The sequence below is a fragment of the Pelmatolapia mariae genome, linkage group LG10_11 (genome assembly GCF_036321145.2).
Source record: "Pelmatolapia mariae isolate MD_Pm_ZW linkage group LG10_11, Pm_UMD_F_2, whole genome shotgun sequence".
In the NCBI taxonomy this organism is placed as follows: Eukaryota; Metazoa; Chordata; class Actinopteri; order Cichliformes; family Cichlidae; genus Pelmatolapia; species Pelmatolapia mariae.
Genome location: NC_086236.1, coordinates 23,274,838 through 23,290,584, shown reverse-complemented (window position 1 = coordinate 23,290,584; position 15,747 = coordinate 23,274,838). Strand labels below are relative to the sequence as shown.

Below are 15,747 nucleotides of genomic sequence, written 5' to 3'. Positions count from 1 at the left end.
ATACAGAGGGTCTGAAAAGTGAAGCCAATGCTACAGAGCTTCAAACCTGCATTTTTATGGACTTCTGCAGTTACAAAGAAGTTCAGTTGTACACAAATGGAAAAAATGCTCTCCAGGACCCTTAATCCATGACCTCAGTAAACACTGTCTTAGAGAGTTTATGGACTCAAGCACTACTTCAGATCTTAATAAATACAATGTGTATAAATAAACGTAATAAATACAATATGTCTTACATAAAATAAACTTAATTCTGGTTTTTATACCAGCGCTGGTATTGGTATTGTTACACAGGTACATTTACACTCCAGCTCTCCAAAAACCCAGCTGATGATGATTCATCTCATAAGTCATGGCACACGTCTCTCCGCTATATAAGCTGCCTTCGTAGGTTAAAAGCATCAGTATCGTTTTTGGTATCTGCAGCACTGCCCCCGTTTTTACTTGATAACCTATTGTCAAAATTTGCAGTATTGCACAGCACTACTGGCTGCTGACGGTAGATTCAGATCTATCAGACAGATGGAAGACAGAATTATATTGAACTACTAGTTAACTGGCATCAATTTTGTAAGGCTCTTCTTTAAGTTGAGCTCTCATTCCACAACTGATGTCCAATCTTAGCAGTTAGACGCTGGCATATCAGCAGGATATCTCTAAGTGCAAATATGAACTGATTTTTAAACTGCATGGTTAAAAATAAAACACAATGCATCATCTTCCAACCCACGCTGGTGCATTACAATCAAATGAATCATAGCAAACAGACAGATAAACTCAGCACGCAGTCTCATGTTGCATCCACACATTAGTATTCACCTCTTGGTTGAGGGCATAATCAGAAATGTGGGTTTGTCTCACTGCACTGTGGAGGAGACAAACTGTGACTCCAGAATACAGATAGAGACTGAGTGGTTTGTTTGTCTGCCCTCAGGGCTCCTCGGGTTCGCATGTGTGGATGAGCAGGTCTGTGCTTTGCTTTCTGCGGCTTGCCTGAGCTGGGCCGAGCTGCAGGGCCATCAGCCTAAAAATTCCTTGGAGAATTCACTTTAATTAAGCAGGCTGGAGCCATCCAGTCCTGCACTGAGCTGGATGGCTGCCCAACAGCCTTCAAGCCTCTTTTCCCACTGATGGAGACTTCTTCTTCTTTCTTTCTTTCTTTTTTTTTTTTTTTTACAGTGATTTATCATCTACCTTCTTCAGAACCACAAGTTAATAACTGTCCTCTTACACTAGACAACTAATTACTGTTATGCTACTCAAAAGAGGGCAAAATGTGAGGAGGGATTTAACTGTCACAGAAGCGTGCATGGACTTACCTGTTTACAGTCTGCTTAAGCTGCTGATTCTTTCATTTGTAGCAGCCAACTGCTACACATTTCTAAACTTCACACAGCCGTCTTATTGAGTGCCAGTTTGAACAAAACAAAAAATGTCTATGAAGTTCTAATGTTCTCACTATCCTCTCTGCAGCTGAGCACCTGCCAACTCTACCATTTGCATGTGTCTGATGTTGTTTTTCATTTGCTTAGCTTTTAACTTACACTTCTCTGGGGTCTCTTTTTGGAGGCACGGGCTACAAAGAGGCCTTCTACAAAAACTTGCTCTGTTACACTCTTTGTTTTCCTTTTTCAGAAGCCATGTTTCCTTTTTGCAGTCAAAGTTTGGAAAAAGAAAATGAAGGCACAGATAGCTCGCTTGTTGTGGTTATTTGAAGGGCATTACAGTTCAGGTTGGGACATCACACACTTTTCATGCCGCTCTTTCATATTTGTATTTGTCGCTCAAGTTGAAGGTTCATAAAGTAGACGTCAATGATAAAGTAAGAAAGGCCAGTAAAAGAAAGAGGAGAAAGGATAATACACTAAAGGTGCTTTGTCCTTGTGTGTAATATAGACACACACACTCTCACACACACACCTATGTCTTAGCTTATCTCCGTGTTAGACAAGCTTTCTTGTAATGTCTTTAAATAGCTCTTCTTTGGATTTTGGCTACATTTTGTTCTCTTCTCTGTTTAGATGATCTCACTCTGCTTCAATAATGTTAAAGTCCAGGATCTCCATTGTGTGTTTTCTATCCAGGTATGCTGCTTTCACTGCACAGACAGTGTGTTTATGATCACTGTCATTCTGAAAAATCAAGCTGTTGCCAAGATGTCCAACCCCACTGGCTGAAATGAGCCTGCACTGTGTATCACAAATGGTTGCAGATACTCACTGTTGTACCTCTCTTCCAACCTCCTGAGGACTAACTGACAACAATCTGAACCAGAAATATAAAACTTCATCTCTCCATCAGACCTGTTGCTTTTGATTTTAAGTTCTTGTGTAATTTGGCACAACTCGGCTTTTCTCCTTGTTTCCCTTCCTTGAAAGCTTGCCTTCCACTGAGACCATTTCTGCAGAGGCTTTTGTGAAAAGTAGATTGATCAACTGAAAGCCCAGATGCATCTCTCAGATCCTCTGTCTGACTTTTTTCCCCCTGTTTCTTAAGGACATGACTTTCAGATACTGTAGCTAAGCCTGCCACTTATCCAGTTTCCTCACTGCATATCAGTCTGAAAGATGTTTTTCGTTTTGGGAATTGCCTCTCAGATGCAAAAATTTTATGTCTATTAGACTGTTTTATCCTTGGCACTTTTGCATGTTACCTAAAGGAATAGGAACAAATTATATGTTTTTGCAACAGGCTGTTAGCTACAAAGTGCCTAAAGAAACTACAATTTAAAATGGGTTCTTCGGTGTCTGCTATCTGTAGACACAACACCGGTTCATCCCTTGAGTTAGGTGCTATTTATGCTTGAATGAATTCAGCGGTCAGTGGTAAGGGACTAACAAAATCCTCTGAAAATGGTCATGTACAAGACTGGACTGAAAATGGCTAAAAAAGCAGCCAATACCCAAAGAAAAACTTTTCAAGATCTTCAGCAAGCCTGGAGAACTATTTCTTAAGAGCACTTTAAAAAAATTACAAGAAAGTCTGGCTCCTTGTAAACAAAATATAGAGAAGCAATGTTTGGTTTGAGACTTTTGCACAGCCCTATTTATATACATATAGATATAAAAAGATATAAAATCTCTGAGACAAGCTGTCTTACCAAGCACTGATGCACAGACTGTGAGCCGCAACCAGCAACCTGCTGACTGTTGCCTCACACTTAAAGACTGAGTGGGGGACGAGTGTTTGCTGTTTCTCGGTTGGGATGTCAGGAACTCGTGTCTGCTACATCAGCGTTTTCTGTCAAATAACTAAATAAAGCGCAGGACAGCTTTCTTTTAAATTTCAGCATATTTTTGTCAGCAACTGAAATACAATTTATTATATTCCTAAAACTGCTCTTTATGTTTTGTATTTCAGTTGCCATGTTTTCAGGTTTATTTCTTTTTATTTCTTGTGCTTGCATTTTTATCCCGACTGTGTATTTTACTGTGTATAATATTAGTTTGTTGTAATGCACTGTAATTATTTCCTGAGTTAGCATAGCCTGAGGTCATCTTATCACTCTTAAAGCTGCTTTTTATTATAAATCCAATAACAGCAGTCTAGACATTTTGCCATAATGTTCACTCCATATGTGTCTCGCTCACTTTTCACAGACTCCTTTAAATTAAACATACACATTGTACGTTCATTGTAAATAATGGTGCGCTGACTGTATCTCACAATCAGGCAATCTGTGCATCTTTTCAGTGTCTTTACCTTCCAATAAAAAAGGGCTTTGAGGCAACTGCTGTTGCTTTTGGCGCTATAGAATTGAATTGAACTGAACTGAATTGAGTCTTTAAAGGATAAAGCAGACATACTAAACGCATTTCCCATTTCTGAAGTATTAGTAAAATCAGTGCTTTGCAGTACTTTCATTTCTTCTTTCTTACAGGTGTACTTGCTAACCATCCTGGCATAATACTGCTCCCAAATGACTCCCTGTAGTCTGCACAAATGTTCATCATCAAATGTGTGCACAGCCTGGCCAAAATCAGCACTGGTTAACTTGAAAATGTTCTCTCTAATTACATTTTTTTTTTTTTTTTGCAAGAACCTTGTATTCAAAAGTGTGTGGAGCGTGGAAGTGTGGAAACAGACCCCCTGTGATCAAGGTGTGGTAAAACTGTCCTATCATTAGGTTATACATACACCTACAGTTACATTTTTAGAGATGTACATTGTGTGACATAAACTTGGCAGTATCAGTAACACTGTTATGATTTTGCCGATGCTATCTGACATGTCCTGCCCCACCATTAGCTGGTCAGGATTTTTGCTACAAATATCAATACCTTTAACAGCAATTCCCAACAAAGCAACAGCCAAAACTGCAATTTCCCTGATTATATAATAATGCCCATATATAGCATAATCTCATTTAAATAAAGCATTTTTGCTTCACTCTCCTACTCACAGGGTGTGGAATTCCAGTGCACCTCTGGGTGTTCAGCACTTCTCCCATTTCCCTCCACAGCACTAGACAGGGAGAGTCACACTACATGGCTCAATTCCCACAAGCTCTCTGCCTTTCCAGTCTTTTTATCTCTCCCTCTGACTCTTCCTCTGTCTGTCAGCTGTGCAGGAGGAGGCTGGAGGTGATGGGTCCTCTCTTAGAGCGATAACAAATCCACTGTGCTTCTATTATTGATGAGAAGCCTTAGAGGTGTTTATCGCTCCGTCTTTACTTTACTGAAGAGATGAGCAAACTGATACTTTTACAGGTGGTGAGAGAGCCAGCAGAAGACCAAAACTCCCACAGCACATTTATCAACAAATAAAGCCTAGAAGAACTGAAACTGCCTCCTTGACTACAGCATCTACCGAACAGCAGATGTTTGCAAATAAAATGTATTAATGATGAGTTTTATAATATCCTGACAGAAGGCATCAAAAGATTTGAATCATAATTCTTCTGATTACTGCCTCGCAGATTAAAAACTAAATCATGTCCACAACGATTGTTTCCTGATGCATGAGTGATCGCAGTTGTGTTTGCTCACTCCTGCCTTTGTGAAAGATCTTCCCTCAGGCTAGGAGGGTAGGCTATTTATAGTAGGCTCATTGTTGTTGCTGTTATGGGACAGTGTGTCCTACTTACACTGGGAGCTGATATTACATTAAAGCAAGTGTTGATGTCACAGCTCGTATAAGGAATCATTCTCAAGAGACACGGGCCTGCCTTGCCACTCTTATGCATCTGGAGAGATACTTGTCTGACAGATGCTGCCGACAAGGCAACGATTCACATTAAGCCACCGCAGAAGAGAGGTTATGATTGGATCGGTCAGATCTGACACAGAGTGACCACCGTTGTATGACTGGATAAGTTGAATCTAATACGGAAGCAATTTGAGAACACTTGAAGAAACCCTGGATCTAAATTTGAAGGGCAGGGAAAAGCAAACTTCTCTTGATTAATGAAAATGTGCGGCACTGTCACTAAAAATAATCCCCCGCATCAGAGGAAATGAAGACAGATCTGCAGTGAAGGTCAGAGTAAAACTCATAAGGCCTGCAATAATGAGGATCATTATGTAGAGGGCAGAAGCCTTTATACACAAATATCTCAGTGAAGAACAGAAGGCTAAGATGTGCCCAGGATTAATGGTTCAAATGCACACAGCACGCACACACACGCACACGCAGACTACACTTGTGGGCTTAATGGCTTTTGTAACTCTGCTGTGCAGCTGTGTGCAGCGTCTGGAAAAAACAACAACAACTTGCTGCTGTCAAATTGGTCACTGTTAATCCTTGTGTCTAAAACAGCAACGTTTGCCAGTAAACACAAAAATGAGCCATGTGACGGTTCAAATACAGACTCACATGATCAGATTCTTACATTTAGTAAGAGTTTAAGTTTAGACAATCAAAACTACTCGATGACTGCATGATTAGCAAAAAATCTGCTTCATGGTCAAAGAAACTGTATGCAGGTAAATGATGGGAAATGAACACATGTGCTCCGTATGCCTGAATCTTTCCAAGCCTGTTTTCCTGCAGTAAACAGCTCCGTCTGGAGATCTGGAGTGAGGAGCCCGTTTGATTACGGTGGACTCTTCAAATTCAAGTCATAAAAGGATGGACATTATTATGGTCAGCTATGATAGAGGCCAAAATGATGATCAGTTGAACAAAGTGTGTTAAGAAATTATCTGCATTTACACCACACAAGGCAGGATGCATCCATTTTTCCAATACATTTACATTTTTCCAAACTTCTGTTTCCAAATCCATTTTCATCTGGTAAATCAACAGTTTCTGAAAGCCTGTTTTGTCCCAATAATCAAGCCACATTCAGAGTCTCTTTAAATCACCTTTCTTCACCATTCCAATGCCAGGTTTGAACTACAACGGGTCATCTTAAACATGTTTACATGCCTAAATAAGTTACTGCCATATGATTGGCTGATTCTCTCCCAGCTATCATAGGGCGAGAGGTAGGATGTACCCTGGAAGGTCACCAGTTTGTCGCAGGGCTAACACAGAGGGACAGGCAGTTTTGTTTATATAACTCCAAATTACAACAGCAGTCACCTCAAAGCACTTTATAGTGTAAAGTAAAGACCCTACAATAATACAGCGAAAACCCTAACAACGAGACAACTTGCTATGACCAACTTGGCGAGGAAAGAAAATCTTCAAAACAATAGAGCAAATTAATGCCCAACACTACTGTAGCTACATCTTCCTTTTGAATACAGTCTATGGGGCAAACTCATTTGCAACTCATCTAATTTTGGCACACCTCATAAACAGACTACAGTGTCTCACTTGAAAGGAAAAAGCTTTAAAAGTAATAAGTGTGCAGTGCAGTCGACAGCTACTCAGTGTTAGCATTACCTTCAGTCTGAGCCTGTGGAGATAACATCAGCAATACTCTACTATTTAGCTTCACGTACCTCAAGAAGGCGTACGCTTAAAAATTCATTTGCAAAATCTAAAGTACTCACATGTGCACCAAACTAATCCCCCAAATGAACACTAATGATCTTCTGAGTAGATAGGAAAATTCTCAGTTAACACTCATTTAATACGTTTCTGACAATGAAATATTCTCTATGGTGCAGTCACAGAGAGCAGCACACATTAGCAAACACTGAACCTGAATCAAGATTCGTGTGGGAAAGCTGTAGCCGATGATCACCTAGGAAACAAGGATGAGAGAACTGTTTAATTCCTCCACGTGAATTAAGCCCAAGTGACCTCAAACAACGTGCATACACACACACATGCGTGCACAGACACACACACAAAACAACAAATAACAAGCCTTAATTTAATGTACCGCCTTGCCTTTTTTAAAATCAGTTCTAAATGAGAGTGTCAAGATCTGAGGCAATCTTCACACGTGCCAAGTGTTCAGGGTAATAATGAAAAAGGAATGAAAAGGGGGGAGTGGAGCAAGCTAGGAGAAATGGCGTATTTTACTGGCAGTGTAACAAGAAGTGGTGCTTGCAGCAAAAAGTGGGAAATAGCATGTTTCCTCCTTTAGAAACAATGGAACAAGCCGAGTGAGGCTGGAGGAAGAGTATATTTCTGAGGCAATCTTAGATTTACTTCCTGATATTCGAGGAAAAGAGATTTGTTTATTTTTTTTAAGCAAGGCTGAATTAGCACTTTGCAAACTGAATACCTGCTCCAGTATCAAGTTGATCCTGTCCACCTCACAGTCGATGAGGAAGCGTTTCTCCTGCCGGCGGTCCATCTCCTCGATGATGCGCCTGTACTCTGTGGGGTCCACAATGTTCCCCACCGAGCGAGCTGTCACCTGCCAGTTATTGGCTACAGCAGACTCCATGATGGCTTGGAGGATTGCAAACCCTGGGGGAACAGAGGGGAGAGAGCTCCATCACACAACTGTCTTTTTGGATTTCAGAGCACACAAGAAGGAAAACGTGCTCAGAATCCCGAACTCCCTGTGTGCTGAAAAAAACAAAAACAAGGATAATGTGGCTTCCAGCAATGGTTTGTAACCATTTATTGTCATAAAGAATGTAAACTATTAACTGATAATGCATTGTTAACATGTTTAAACAGTACCAATCATCTTGTAGGCACCGCTTGCAGGGAGGAAAATAAACGTGAGAGAAAAAAGCGTGAAGTAAGTAAACAAAGAGGCGTGCTTCAGAGTAAAAACTGAGCTGTACTCCCCAGTACAGTCAAACAGTCTCCTGATACTGAAATATGAACAGCTGCTCGAGTGGATGGCTAGAAGAAGATCTGTTGTGGGGGGGGGGGGGGGGGGGGGGGGGGGGGTTGTTTGTTTGATTTGCCTTTTTTTTTTTTTTGCCAGTCTAAATTCTGACAAACGTTCAACACATTTCGCGTGAAGGTAGTAAGAAAAGCTAAAATTTGAGCTGAAATTAGATATGCTTGGGAGCTCTTTCTTTACACTGCATATGAATTAAACAGACATGCTCTTGTAATTAGGCCTTTCCAGAACGTGCAGGTACAAGATTAATGAGTCTCTTCAGAATTAATATCAGGAACGGCTGCCAAATGTTTAAAAGGATCGTAAAAGAAATATTTGACAGACAAAGCAGATTCAAGAGGCTCCACAAAGAATCCCCACAACCGATTAGCTTAAAGCTGCAGCTCTTATAACAAAGATAGATGCATTTAGAGCATAATTAACCATTAACTGGGAAATGACTGAGCTGTCCCACGCTGCCTTAGCAGTTTGTCATGGGAGGTCATCATTGCTATCTCTTCCCTGGTAGACTGAGGAATTTAAACTTGCAGAAAGGGCAACAGATATGAAAGAGAAATGTCTGTGTTTCTGCGTATTATAATTCACCCATGAAAGTTGCAATGCAAAAGTTTTATATTTTAATATTTCCTTTTAAAAAATCAGGGGTCGCAACAATAAGATATGAAACATGTACCTTAGCAGATGCAGTGAAATAGACTTCCCAAAGGATCCAGAAAGCACAATTGGCAGAGCTTACTGCACCCCGGGATGAATCAGTAGCTGAGGCACATGAAAGAAAGACGCTGAGCTAAGAGTAAGTTGGCTGAGCGGTGACACATTAAAAGCATACACTGTATATAAAAGAAAGCCACATTGTTATAATGGAGTGTGGTGGTTTACTAAGGAGATTAAGGACTGGTGGTCAGCAGTCATGACAGGGTGCAAAGGGAGTTTCTAAATCAGCTGAAAAAAACATCAGTGAGTGAGTGACATGGAAATCGAGCATACAGCTGTGTGTTAGCTTCAGAAACACCATGTTTTATCCAGTTTTTGTGAGCAGAGGGTACAAATCTTAAACCTGAAACACTGTAGTGAAACAGTACATCTTGTTTATAAGATTCCTACTACTAAGCTATGGTGTGGCATTAGTAAATCTGGATTAATAATTGAGGAGATTGAAAGAAAGTGTAGGTAATACAAGCTTATTTGGGTTACACTGGTGCAAGATCGTTTTAAAGAGGCTTATTTGGATGATTGAGGCGAGGTTAAATAAAATGAGTCATTGCTGCATGTTGCCTTTTTGAACTGATCAATTTGTTGCCAAGCAATCTGAGAGCCCATCAACACATTTGCAGGACGGTTGCAGCAGCTGATTTTTCAGAGCTTCCAGTGCAGCCGAGTCCAGGCCAAGACTTCCTGTTTCATCTGCCATTCATCAGTCACTGTTTACAAAATACAGATACATATTTAAACGAGAAGCACTCCAACAGCGCAAACCTCCGCCAGGGCAGCTCACTCTTTGGGCAGTATTTACTTTTAAGATAATACTACTGGATCTATTCATTTTGTTTTTCTTTGTTCTTTTAAGTGTACTTTAGGAAGTTTGTAGTGCAGTAAAAAGGACAAATTTTGGAGTCCACTTGAGAGAAAGGGAGGTGTGGGATCAAATGACACATGGCATTTGGAATCCCCATATACATAATTAATTTCCTAAATGTTGGCAATGCAAAGGTAGCTGAACTACAAGCACAGTTTTAAAGATAAAATATATTTAACCCTGGAGAACCCATGGGGTCAGAGCCGACCCCATTGGTTTTCTAGGGAAACCATGGGGTCAAATTTGACCCAATGGGTTCTCCAGGGTTAAGGAAAGATTGACCTTATTTGACCTTGATGAAGAGGTCACAAATCCAAAGTAACATGATATATATAATCCCTATATATCATTCCCTATATGCCTATATGTTGTCAGTACAAACAACAGCAGTAAGAAACACAGTATAATAAGTATAAGTATAATCACATTATTATCACTTTAACCTTCAAATCAATTTCTGACCTTGAAAGAAAGATCAGAGGTCAAATGTGAAATAATATTTTAAATCTTTATTGTGTACTTTCTATATGTTGACATGTTTTTTTTTTGTCAATTTTTGACCATTAAAGTTGATCTTGAAGACCTTATGGGTGGATGTAAGCATATTTTTGCTGTTAACGTGACCCGTGATCTACACTCTAATAATGTAATTATTCAAAAATGATCAGGTGATGGTTTTAAAACTGCATTTCCAAAAACAATGCCCCTGTTTTGCTCTTCACATGAGCAGTTTCCCTGCATGTAACCGAAACCTGCTCAAGCATGACTTGTCAACACATGAACTCCAAACGGAAACCAGAAAGCTTCCTGTAACAAAATCTTGGCCCTTGCCTACACACTAGCTATCCAGTGACGGTTCATCTCTGTAACAGCAGAACACAAACTGGCTTTGTTTAGATATTTATATAATTGAAAGTTGAAATATTCTTTCTAAATCACTCAAGAATCTCACTCAGTATATTTAAAATATTTTATACATCTTTTGCTGTAGGTAGGAAGACAGGTGACCTTTGAAAAGCCCAAGCTGAAAGATTATGAATAAAGTAAAAATAAAAACAAAAAAAGGATGAGCTCCTAAGACATAACAGCACTAAAGAGATACATATGCATAACACATTGGAGATTTGCATCTCTTCATTCTTTAAAGAAAGGTACACAGGACACGTCAAAAATGCATTATGGCAGAAGCTTATTACATACTTTACTGAGTCACAACTAATGGGCAGGGAAAAAAGTGCTGTTTAAGTCAGAGCAGGAACACTTCAGCTGACTGGACTAAATGCATCACATGCTGTTGCCCTTTTCTTTCACAGAAGGGATGAAACTGTTGATTCTATGAAATGATAGATATTATTACGGGTGCTGAATAAGCCGGTGTGAAATGTGTTTATGTAAATACAAGTGAGCTTCACAGCTTCTCTGCAGGAAGCAGGAATTACAAAAGCTAAATGAAAACTGGTTTTCACTCTGTATCCACATCAAGGGACACGCAGCCTCCCTGCAGCACAAACCACAGTGCATTCAACATCAGGGATACTCGAACTGTTATATCACCTTCTGTGTGTATGTTTAAACATACGCTCTTTAACACTTTAGGTAATTTTTGGTTGGGCTACATGTTCATTTGTAGAGCTACAGTGATCGTAAGATAGTTTACCATGGAGGTTCTTTGAATATTAAACATGGACTTTTAATATTAAAGATTCTTGAATAATTCACTTGTTTTTGCCATTACACCTGAATTTTTAAAGCCAGCACCATGGAGAAATATCATTTGCTTGAAGCTACTTAAATTTGACCTTCACAGCCCAGAAAGATGAATGTGTGACGTTGGTACTAGAAGTCTGTTTTCACATTTATTGTTTATCCAGTGAAGGAAAGTTTCTCAGTCCACCCCTTAATCTGAGTTTAAAAGATTAAGATGCAAATATGACTCTTTAAAGTCAAACTACAGTTTCCAAATTAGTCTGTAAGGTGCACACTGCAATCTCAACAGGATGTCTCTTTGAAAACTGCAAAAACTCCAGATGCAGGCAAATCCCAGCTACTCTGTATGCAGACACTGTAGGGGTTGCTAAAAACTTGTTTTCTTGTACAGCAGCTCAAATTAACAAATGACAGGGAGTCCCACCATAGTTCTTCTTTTCAGGAGTAACAGCTGAGCCGTTCTCACTGCTAAAATCCTTTTGAGTTTCACTGAAATGTACAAGCTTTTCAAATATCTTCCTCTGTGATAATAATGACCGTTTATCAAGATTGATTTCAAAAGATGGGTGTTAGGGCACGAGAGAGAGGAAAACTCTCAGTTTATAGATAAAACATACCTCAGCTACAAATATACAGTATATTATGTTTTCATAGCTGAAGAAATATACCAGTGTATTGGTTTTTTTTAAGCACTAAAGGCATCAAAGTTAGTTGACTTAGCATCTGAGACAATAGGCAATATTCTGGGGCTTACTGTGGAACCAGGTGCTGTGCTGGTCACTGTTTATGATTGACATTATTTGATGATGACAGTGATGTTCTCCATGTGGGCCGTTTGTCAATCAGAACTGCTCAAACACAACATGTCAGTACTAAGGAGACCACAAGTGGCAATCATTTGCATATAGATTTTATATTTACATGCAGCGATCTGTCTACAGAGATTTATGCCTGTGTACAAAGTACAAAGGAAATGTGGTGAGCGATGAATGAAGAGTAACCGTAAATAAATAATGACATATTGCAGCAATTAACATGCCATTAAATCTCCAAACGTGTAAAGGTACAAGAATATTTTCTTACTAAAAAGAGGTAGAGAGTTTTCAAAAGGTTTATAAAGTGGAGAATTGAATTTTTAGGTTCACTAGCGCCGTTTATAGATTTATCTTTAGCAAATAATCCAGAATACAGATTTGACACCGCATTTGTAAGGCAGCACTCACTTGTAATGTATAATTTAATCAGAAGTATTGTTGCTTGCATTTCCAACAACAATAACTAGTGGTCCTTATCTGGATCTACCACAGGTTCTTCATGTAAACTCGTGTTCCCAACAGGAACACGAGTTTACATGTTCCCAACAGGCCTCCGAAATATTCAGAGCACAGCGACTCGGCTGACACGTTCGCCCTCGCCCTCCCTTCCCCTGCTGGTGACCTTCACAGTGAAGTGCACAGCAGACAGCACTCAGACCAGGTATGGCCTTTAAAGACAAGTGGCTCTCGCTGGGTGCCATCACGTTAGCCACTCTGGCTTCTAAAGAGGCCACCGCGACGTGTGTTCGCATGTCTGACGCCGGGCGAGGTTAAGGAATTCAAAAGAGGCATCGTGTCTCGATGCATTGTAAAGACTCTGATGACTGATAAGAGACTGCTGAGCTGACCTCAGTCTGAGCCCAACACTGCTACTGCCTTTATCTGGATTTTTTTTATCAGCTCACATATATATCAAAACTAAAATCTAGCACATTATATCACCGCTGGCAGAAGGGAAATGAAAAGGCAGAAGCTGAGTGTCAGCTCTCCTCCCACAGCACTGAACGCCATAAGCTGGGATATGCATGACATTTTGAAACGTGTTAGTAGCTGCTCAAGAAAAAGGATTTGGGGGGATTTACAAAGGATTCCCTTGAGAGTTTTATTTTCTCACACTAAAACTAAGCTGGATAGTTGGGGTTTAAACATTTTATGAGCCGCTTGATGTTTAAGCTATTGAGTATACTTAACAATTAAAGATATGTATAGATAAAGAGGAAGTCCTGAACCGAAGGAATTCAATGATGTGACATTCGGTGCACTCCAGCTTTAAAAACCACAGTGCAAATAGGAAATCTGAGCAACAAAGGACACCTAAGTCTCTTGGTGAGTATTAACACTGGTGTGATTTATCAGGCGGCGCACAAATGACAGAGTTTTGGTTGACTTTGTAAACAGATGGTACATTTTAAAACAGTCAGCAGGAAGGACGACCATCAAGGGCATTTTACAGAGTCAATTATTCAGCCCTGACCTGAAGAATAATACATATTCAACATCCGGAGCATACTGCCACGAGCCTATTTATAGAGCAAAAAAAAAAAAAATCCTTCTCCCACAAAAACACTTTCACCAAAACAGCCTTAGTTAGTTAAATATCTCTCCTGTGGCCCCATTGGTGTTATCCTGCTAGAAGCAGCCATCAGAAGATGAGTGCACCGTGGGCATGAAAGAAAGGACATGGTCGCCAATGACACTCAGGGAGGCTGTGGTGATTAAATGATGCTCGGCTGGTGCTAAGTTCTCCAAACTATGCCAAAAAATCACAGATACAAGGCAGGATGGAGCCATTCTTTCATGTTGTTCTGACCCTACCATCTCAATGTTGCAGAAGATACAGAGTCGTTTCTCCAATTCTCTATGTCTCAACTATAGCATCAGCTTTCTCTTTTTAACTGAGAGGAGTGGCAATCGGTGGTGTGGTCCTCAGCTCCTATAGCCAATCTGCTTCAAGGTTCAATGTGGTGCATTCAGAGATGCTCAGTGGATATTTTCCCTTTTTCAGACGCTAGGGATGGTTGTGTGGGAAAATCCCAGTAGATCAGCAGTTTCAGAAATACTCAATCATGCAGTGTTCAAAGACACTTAAATCACCTTGCTCAGTTTGAATTTTAGCAGGCTGTCTTGACTGTGCCTACATGGATAAATACCCTGAGTTATCAGGTTGATGTAAACAGGACTCCAAAAAATGCAATTAGACAATAACTGTGATTAGTGTTAGTGTCATTCTTTTGTGCAATCATTGCCAATTAATGTTACTTTAAACTCACATGGGTTACTAGTAGGAAGCCCACAGAGAATTATTGCACAGCTTTGTGTAGTAGCTAGCACTTAGCTGTTTAAGAGGATAAACCCGACAATCCCACTGTAACACCCTGATCAACACGCCTCCTCCAAGAAGTCAGAGCAGTTTTGAGGTGAAATCAGACAAAGACATCTTTGCATAATTTGTCTAATGAGAATCTAATGTTTAATTTCTTTGTTTTAAAGTTACTGGTTTGAAATCATGAACACTGAAAGACGTCTCACACAGATTAATTGTGGAAAGAACAAACACAAAGAAAAACTTTCAAAGAGAATACTTTTCCTTACAGTTCTCAAATGGACAGCTGGCTCTTTCATCAGCTCCCAGCTGAAATCAGCTTTAACAGACGTCAGACGACAAAAGTTCTCCTGAAGAGATGATGCGAGCCCGACCTGCTACATGTTGACATTAGTACCAGTTTATAAAGAGCACGTAACTTAGGCAGAGCAGCAAAACAACGATCCAATAACACGAAACGTGAGCTGTCGATGTGCAAAGCAGCGCCGCTATATGCTGTCAGGCCACCATGCCATGAGTACAGTACTGATATTTATGTTCAAGTCTACAAACACAAAAAAGTTAAAGACATTTCACTTTGAAGTTTGTTGACAAATGTAGTGAAAGAAATGCCTGAAGGTGAGGGGAGCTGTTTAAGCAGGCAGCACAAAGTAAAGTTGGCCTGTATGTGAGTTAAACCTGAATATATGAGCTTAATAGCAAACACAGCACCATCAGGATGTAGCCCTGAAAAAAACAAAGCAGGATAGTCAAGTACAATCACTGGTTCACTTTAAATCTCTCTGTAGTTAAGAGAAGTATTTTTCTAGATTAGGACATTTACCAAATGTGTTACTTCCTCTGTGAGACAGAGCCGCTAAAACGAGCCTGACTGAGGCTCTGCTGACACCTGGCCATGTATTCTTCTTGTCTGTCTCGGGCAGCGGCTCACATGATGGCTGAGCGTGGTGTGCAGTCTCAACTGTGACTCAGTCGTCCCTCCCCCTCCCCGGAGAAGGTGACCTCTTTAAAATTCTCTTGCAGTCATCTGAACCGCGCCGTTGTCACGGGAGGCCCAAAGCTGAGCGCGACACCGAGGGGGAACTCAGACAAAGCCACTGAACCCACTTCTGAGAAATCTCTA

The 15,747-nt window shown here is 40.2% G+C and overlaps 1 protein-coding gene across 8 annotated transcripts in view; it reads right to left on the bottom strand.

The window, feature by feature from the left end:
* The window catches only part of gria3a (glutamate receptor, ionotropic, AMPA 3a), a 78,320-nt gene that overhangs the window by 35,730 nt on the left and 26,843 nt on the right, over positions 1-15,747 (bottom strand). For all 8 annotated transcript variants that reach the window (XR_010095146.2, XM_063488097.1, XM_063488092.1 and 5 more), the window contains one exon: positions 7,625-7,812. Coding sequence is in view for 7 of the 8 variants with exons in the window: in XM_063488097.1 (XP_063344167.1) it covers positions 7,625-7,812 (188 nt within the window). In the remaining variant the exon portion in view is untranslated. The remainder of the gene's footprint in view (positions 1-7,624; positions 7,813-15,747) is intronic.